The sequence below is a fragment of the Orycteropus afer genome, unplaced genomic scaffold, assembly GCF_000298275.1.
Source record: "Orycteropus afer afer isolate SDZICR_OR568_19922 unplaced genomic scaffold, OryAfe1.0 scaffold00085, whole genome shotgun sequence".
NCBI classification, from domain to species: domain Eukaryota; kingdom Metazoa; phylum Chordata; class Mammalia; order Tubulidentata; family Orycteropodidae; genus Orycteropus; species Orycteropus afer.
In genome coordinates, this window is record NW_006921672.1 from 3,618,881 (window position 1) to 3,627,269 (window position 8,389).

At 52.6% G+C, this 8,389-nt stretch overlaps 1 protein-coding gene across 1 annotated transcript in view; it reads right to left on the minus strand.

The window, feature by feature from the left end:
• Window positions 1-8,389, minus strand: part of CACNA1G (calcium voltage-gated channel subunit alpha1 G) — a 68,470-nt gene that overhangs the window by 45,697 nt on the left and 14,384 nt on the right. Inside the window, exons 8-9 of the mRNA XM_007941877.1 lie at window positions 7,000-7,783; window positions 3,889-4,265 (exon numbers count right to left, since the gene is read on the minus strand). Of these exons, the coding sequence (XP_007940068.1) occupies window positions 3,889-4,265; window positions 7,000-7,783 (1,161 nt within the window). The remainder of the gene's footprint in view (window positions 1-3,888; window positions 4,266-6,999; window positions 7,784-8,389) is intronic.

Genomic DNA, 8,389 nt, shown 5'->3' on the forward strand with positions numbered 1-8,389 from the left:
TTTTGAAGACTAGGAGTTAAACATTTGGTAAAGTCAAGAGTCAGTGAAAAAGAGGAAGACCCTCAACAAGATAGATTGACACAGTAGCTGCAACTATGGCCTCAAACATAGCAAGGATTGTGAGGATGATGCAGGACTGAGCAGTGTTTCATTCTAATATACATAGGGTCACTACGGCTCAAAACTGACTCAACAGCACCTAACAACAACAGTGAAATATCTGGAGTCCCTAGGTAGTGCAAATGGTTAATGCAATCAGCTCCTAACTGAAAGATGGGAGGTTCATGTCTACCTAGAGTGCCTCAGAAGAAAGACCTGGTGATCGACTTCCAAAAAATCAGCCATTGAAAATCCTGTGGAACACAGTTGGGGTCACCATGAGTAGGAGTAGATTCAATGGCAACTGATTTGTTAAATATTTACCAGCTTATCATTGCTGAGGCCCAACTCTGATGTACCAGGATATGTGTCTTTCATGGATGGATGGATGGATGGATGGAGTCACAAAAACATCTGGACTCCATGCACTGCCCCCTCGTGGACAGGGCACACACACACATATGCTCATCACCCATCAGATCATTATTCTGCCTTGAATCTTGAGGACCTCTGGTAGCGTAGTACCTAAGGCACTTGACTGCTAACCAGAAGGCTGGTGGTTCAAACCCCCCAGCCACTCCTCAGAAGGAAAGTTGGGCAATCTACTTCCATAGTGATACTGCCTCGGAAATCCAAGGAAGGGTCACTATGAGTCGGGGCCAACTCGAAGGCACATAACAACAACCTTGAATTATATTCTTGCTCCCTCCCCAGTGTCCTGTGTCCTGGTCCTCACCAGTTTCTCTGGGCAAGCCAGTCCTGCCTTTTCTCCACCAGCAGGGTCAAGGGGTGGAGGGAAGTGGGGAAGGGGGGCAGCATGAGACCAGCTTTGGGTAGGATCAGGCATGACAAAACAGGTGCTTCCTCAGTCAAGAGGTTAGTAGAGAGGGGCAGGAAGGGACTCATTCCCACAGAAGAACTGAATGATGACCGTGGGGGAGGACAGGGCCTGGGGAGGGCAGCAACGATGGGCCAGGGAAGGGGGCTGGGGCTCGTCCTCAGGAAGACATCAGCAACATGTTTTCCAGGGCCCCCTCAATCTGATCCATACCAGAATCAATGGACACAATCGCCTCATTAAAGGCACCGCAGGGAAACCAAGAGCTTCTGGCTCCATGTGCCCGTCAGTATCTGCTGACACTCTTGCTTGCGGTCTCTCTCAGCTCTCTTCCTCAATGTGGCGCCATCTAGAAGGCTCCAACTGAGTATCTCCCTGCCCCAGCTTTGCCCCTGTCCATGGGTGCCCTGTGGTCTCAGTTTGTGTCTTCATCTTCCTCTCTGTACCTTCTGCCTCGATCTCCATCCCTGTGTGTGTGTCTCTTCTCTCTTGTCTCTGCGTCTCTGTCTCCCCTTGTCTGTATATCTATCTCCCTCCACCCAGGTCTCCAACAGCCCCTCTGTCTCTACACTTCCTTCTCTGGGTCTCTCTCTCCCCCTTTCTCTGTACCTGTCTCCCCTGCTGTGTTTCCATCAATATCTCTGTCTCCCCTTCTGTGTCTCTGTCTCTCGGCCCTCACGTCTCCTCACTCCCAGCACCCCCTCCCAACCTGCTTAGGCTCTAGGGCCCAGATGGAAGGACGTTCACGCCGCAGTGCCTACAAGCACGGGGCCATGGCTGCTTCGGGGACCGATTCCCACCCTCAGCCCATGAGCCCGCTGGGTCACAGTCATCAGCCCCATCTACTGGGGACTCCCACTCATTCCCACGGGCCCCTCAGCAACCAGCTACGGGGACAAACTCCTGCCTGGGGCAGACTCTGCCACCATTGAGTATGGGCTCCCTGCTGCTGAGGGGGCAGGGGAACCTAGGCCAGGAGATGCGGCAGGCCCCCCTGACTGCTCACTTTTACTGCCTCTCCAATGAGGTGTCCTTCTTAACATCTAACTGAAAGCCCTCTTGCTGCGGCTTCATCTGCGGCTTCATCTGCTTTCAGTCTGTGTGACTCAGCTTCTTCCTTCCCAGTGCAGTCAAAATCTCCACCAGCAGCATCTGGCTGGGCAGGGATTGCTGGGCACACCCCCTAGGGGGAGAGGGGTGCTGAGGAGGTAACCCTCTCCCAGGGGAGGACTATCTGACCATAGCCAGAACTGGGGTGAAGGAAAGGAAGCTGAAGTTCAGGCTCAGAAGCCAGGGTAATGGGAGGTTAGAAGCTGCCACCACCTGGGTCCCCAAAGCACAGAATGCTGCCCCCACCCTTCCTCACCAGCCTGGCAAAACAGAACACCTCACCCCAGGAGGTTGGCAGATCGAGTGTGTGCACACACACCCACGCCCCACGCAGCTCAGACACAACACGCCCACCAACCTGCCATGCACACCCACCTGGTAGCACCACAGCTGTGTCTTGACCCCCCCTCCAAGAGAAAACACTGCCTGGATAGGGAGGGAACCAGGCATAGCCGGCTACAGGGGGTCAAAGAGGCTGAGGCAAAAGGAAAGGTCACCAAGAGTGACATGATGGGGCACTCTGGCACTCTGGGGCTGGGGAGCACTGGTCAGGCACAGTGGGTTCACTTCAGGGTAGGACCTGAGTGCTCACAGCACTGCAGCACAGAGGTCAGAGGAGTTGGGGGCAGGGGCTTCAGATCCCCTAAAAATCGAGCATCTCGCTGTCTGGTCCAGCCCTTACTTGGACCTATACTCCCCAGCTCGAACCAGAGCTGCCCTGAAACTCTGATCCTCCATATGCCCCTACCCCCACATCATGGAGGTGGGGGAGGGGAGGGGATGCGGAGCTTCAACTTCATACCAGGAAAGGTCAGGTTCTGGTGGCTCAATCCCCTCCCCATTGCCGGGATAGAAGAACAAAGAAGGGCCTGTGAATGGTGGCACCTGCCAGCCAGCCTCCTTCTTTTTCCAAGAATCAGCCAAGGTAGTTGACCTGAAAGGCCAAACTGGAAAGGAGGGCTAACTTCTGGAAGGAAACTGTGGGGGAGTCAAGTCAGCAAACTAGGTTGTGAGCTCAAGGGGCCAAGGTCCCCTGTGGTGCCTGCTCTGACCTCTCCACTGAGGGTGCAGCCCGTGGTGGGGGCAGGAGGGTACGTCAGTGTCTGCACAGCTCTGAGGGCTAAGAGCGAGAACAGCCTCCTCCCCCTCAGCCCAGATCCATTGCTCGCAGCCATCGTCCCCAAAAAACAAGCCTGTTCCCTCTTCCACATGACAGCCCTTCAAATATTTGAAGACAGCTCGTCTGTCCCCGCTGAGCCTCCTCTTCTCCTGACTAAACATCCCGGTTCTTAGAACGATTCCTCAAACGCAATGGTTTCAAGTCCCCTCGCCATGCTGGGCACTCTCATCCAGTAAGCAGCCGTGCTGGCTCACAGCAAGACTCCCAGAGCAGAGGCCAGTGCCAGACTGCCTCCCTCCCCAAATCCCACAGACCTCTACTCCAGCCAGGCACAGACACCAACCCTCCTCTCCTCACCCCTCCCAATGGCACCCTCCACCTCCAGTTAATCGCACCCTATAGGCAAATACTGGGAGGGTCGGTACTGGGTTTGGAGACCCCCAATACCTCTCCTCTACTACATCTTCTCCAAAGGCCAAAATCTCTTCTAGTGACTCATCCTTCCAAAGAGTCTTTGCCCACATGGGGTACTTAGCACTCATCCACACTCTTTCAAGCCCACCTGCTCTGAAAAGCTTTCCCAGATAGAATGTGCCCAGCTCAATCCTGCCTCTTGGCCCTGGCATCCTCCATAAGTCCCCATACATTGCTCCATGTAGACTAGTCTCCAACCCAGGGTGACTGGGGCTGCCAGTAACCCTGCCCTTGCCCATGGCCCTACCTGCTCGTGGTATTCGATGCCCATGCTGAGTGTGTTGACCAGGATAGCGATCATGATTCCCCTTCCAAAGTACTTGCTATCCACAATCTTCCGGAAGGTGTCACAGATCAGCCGCCAGAAGGCCAGCACAGAGTTGGGCTCTGTGTCTGGCCCCAGGCTCCGTCGCCGCTGGCTGTGGGGGTCCCGGAGGTCACCATGCTGGGCATCCTGTGTGAACTCGTAAACTGCCTCACTGTCTGAGTCGAGCATCTCGTGGTCGGCGAGCTCCACTTCCCCTGCCCCTACCCGGGCACAGTAGGGGCAGCTGTCTGGACCACAGGCTCCACTGTCTGCCTTCAAGCAAGGGCTGGAAATCTTGCAAGAGCTTTGGCAGGCACCTGGGACAGGAGGTTAGAGATTAGAGGTGACAGAATTTCTCACCTGGGGCGGCCCTGCCCTTAGAGCACATGTGAAATGAGTGGCGGGATTGGACTTATTCCAGTGATGGAGTACGAAGCACTTAGAGGCCAGGGGTGCTGGATGCCCTGCAAGGAGGGCAGTCTTGAACAGAAACTGAAAAAATAAAAAAACAAACTCCCTGCTGTTGAGTGGATTCCTACTCACAGCCACTCTATAGGACAGAGTAGAACTGCCCCATAGGGTTTCCAAGGCTATAAATCTTTAGAGAAGCAGACTGCCTCCTCTTTCTCCCATGGAGCGGCTGGTGGGTCCGAACTGCTGACTTGGGTTAGTAGTTGACTGCTTTAACCCTGTGCCACCAATGCTCCTCTTAAACAAGGAAAGTCCCAAATGCCAATAGCACCCCATTGACAGTTACTGATGGGGTGTCCTAGGGTTCAGGCAGAGAGGTGACCTTGATGCCCTTTGAGGTCCTGGTCCTCCTCTGTGTCTTAAGGTCCTCAATAAGCCTAGAACAGCCTAATGCCTGCATCAACACTGAGGGTCATTTACCAAGAGATTTTTAAGACACACACTCACACACACACACACATCTACACAACATACACACATCAGACATGTGTGCACAGTAGAACACATGTACCTATACACACACATATATTTACAACGGTCACATCACACGCATGCACACCAAATACATGCATGTAGTCACATGTACAACATATACATGCACATAAAATTTGTGTACCACACATGTACACATCAAATATGTGCATACATGTACACGTACACCACACATATGCACACGCCAGACATGTCTGTACACACACCAGCCACAAATACCATTTGCACATTATATACATACATGCACACTCCAGATATGCATGCACACATGTATCCACACATCAGACATATGCATGTATGCACATGCCAGACATACACATACACATACCATTTATATATCACATATGTGCACACACAAAAATGAAAAACAAATGTGTGCACAGAGGCAGGCACACGCTAGGCACACTACATGTGCTCACACACACCAGCCACAGGTGCACACATAAGCACACATATGCACATGAATACCAGACACAGAAATGTGTGTGCATACACAGAACACATTTATGCACACATACATAAACACACACCCCCAGATGTGCATGGTGGCCTATTCCAAGATGTCAGTATCCATTTAAATCCAACTTTGGTCACACATTTTGAGAGCTGAAAGGAACCTCAGAGACCACCCAAGTGAAGCATATACTGAAGGCACCAGCACAAGGCCTGATCCATGGTAGGGGCTCGACAAATGTTTCCCTCTGCATATAATAATGATGGCCCCAGCCCCGCCTTTTACACGGGAGGAACCTCACACATGCATGCATGTGACTGGCTCACACCCTGTGGCAAGTAGTGGAACGGCTGGCACAACACCCTTCACACAGCATCTCGTGATGGCACCTTTCCTGTCCCAGCCCACACTCCCACAGACATCCCACCGCACCCCACGTGCCTGTCCCTCCTGAGACACAGGCCCGGAGAGTGGCTACAATGAGTCTAGTTGCTGGGGAAGGGCCTACTACCCCTATCAGACTGGGAGCCACCCACAGGCAGTGAGCCTCTCCCCACTGGAGATTCCACTCATCAGACCAGCAGTACCACAGACTCGCTGCTCCAGGCCTGGGTCTCCCTGCAGGGAAGGGATGAAGCTCACATTTCTAAGAGCCCCTTTTGTGGGGAGCAAGGCACTGGGCACAGTCACACACCATTCTCCTCTGAGCCTCCATGCAGACAGAATTAAGTGTGGGCCTTGGAGTTGGATGCCCGAGTCCAGATCCCAGCTCCACCCCATACTAGCAGTATGATCTTGGGGAAGTCACACAACTTCCCTAAACTTCCTTTTTCTCATCAGTAAAACAACAATGTTAAGAAAGCTCACCACCTAAACTGTCAAAAGGATTCAGTGGGATTTTGCCTATAAAGCTCATGACACATACGCGTCCGTCACCAACTGTTAGATATCATGCAACCAGCATTGAGCAGAGCACACAGTAGGTACTCATGACATAATTGTTGTTGTGAGGTGCCATTGAGTCCATTTAACTCATAGCGACCCCATGTGACAGAGTAGAACTGCCACAGAGGGTTTTCTTGGCTGTAGTCTTGATAGGAGCACATCACCACGTCTTTGTCTCCTGGAGCCACTAAGTGGATTTGAACAACTTTCAGCCAGTAGCCAAACGCTTAACCATCAGGGCTCCTTCATGAATGATAGTTATTATTAAAAACAAACTCATTGCCATTGAGTCATTTCCAACTCATAGTAACCCTGTTGGTCAGAGCAAAACTGCCCCACATGGGTTCCAAGGCTGTACATCTTTATGGAAGCTGACTGACAGATCTTTTTCCTGCAGAGCAGCTGGTGGGTTTGAACCACTGACCTTTTGATTAACAGCCAACTGCTTAATCACCATGCCACCAGGGCTCCTTATTATTATTATTACAATGTAGGAATTCTTGTTCCCATTTTAACAGATGAGGGCTCAAGGAAGCAATGTCACTGGTTGAAGGTCTCAAGACCACGTGTTAACAGAATGAGGGTGGGAGCCCTGAAGCCACTGACTCTAGATGCCGAGTGCTCTCTAGGGCAATACTTGATCCCCAGGCAAGGACTACTCACACACACATCCTGCCCTGAGTTCTCACCTGTGCTCTGTGTCTCTAGCAGCTTGTGCATGGAGCTGTAGGGTCCAGGTGGGATGTTGAAGCTGGTGAGGGTGGGGGGCCCAGAGGCAGGAGCCACCTCAACTAGCGCCTTCTCCTTCAGCAGCTCTGGTGGAGAGTTGGTGTGCACAGTGGGGTACACCTTCCCACTGCCCACAGTCTTGCCGGATGCCTCAGATGGTGACCTGGGAGGGGGCGCCTGGCAGCAGACTGGCTCCAGGTGGCAGTCGGCATGGTAGAAGCTGTGCACAGACTCTGCACCCCCTGGAGGACCCCCAGAGAGGGCGAGTGCCGAGGGTGGTGGCAGCATGAGCCGGCGGGACCCGTTGGCTTCCCTGTCCTGGATCTCCGGGCTGGAGCGGGGGGCCCTCAGTGTCCCATTGCCCAGGTGGTAGTGGTGGTGATGGTGATGGTGATGGTGCACTAGGTGATGGACAGATGGGCGGCGGTGGGAGCGAGAACAGCTGCTGCTGAGTGGGGGCTCCTGGCCTCCACGGGCTGCTGGACTGTTCAGCAGTCCTGCACGCACACCTGCTGCCCGAGAGACCTGAGCCAGCCTGCGTGCGGCTTTGCGAAGGATATACACCAAGTACTTGAGCAGTTCCTCATAGCAGCTGCCCGGCTCCGAGAAGCTGGCCAGCGTGCTGGCGTTGGACAGGAAGCGCACCCGCTGCTCTCGCATCAGCTGGCTTTCCCGCTGCTTGGTCTCTGAGAACTGTGTGGCAATCACCACCAGACACAGGTTGATCATGAAGAAGGAACCCACCTGTTGGGGTGGGGACAGGAAGAGAAGACGTCCTGAAGAAAAGCGAATCCCAATGCCACTGCCTCGTACTGAGCACTTCCTATAGGCCAGGCACTGGGCTTAATCATGTTTCCAAGAATTATCTCATTTTAGCCTCATGACATTCTAAGGGGTCAAATTATATCTCAGGAATCACTCTTACAATCTCTTTCTGACCAGCAAGGAAATGAGGCTCAGAGAGGCCAAGGTATTTGCCCAATATCACTCAGCTAATTCACAGCCAAGCTAAGACTTGAACCAAGCACTACATAGTTCCAAGGAGTTGCTATTGATCATGACGCTCTCCTGCAAGAATATCCTCAAACTCACTGCCCCTAAACACGCCCATCCCAGGAGACTCTCTAAGCTCCCTGCCCCAATTCCCATTAGGAGTAGGGAATGCTGTGGAAATGAACGTCATCTTGGGGAGATGGGGTATTCAGGTTGGATTGAGCCTTTGAGATCTTGGCAAAAATATCATTCATGTTTCATTGTGGTAAACTGTGGTCAATGTCATGAGACAAAGTGTATGTGAACTGCTGTATGGAAAGTGAATTTGCTCTGTAAACTTCCACGAAAATCACAATT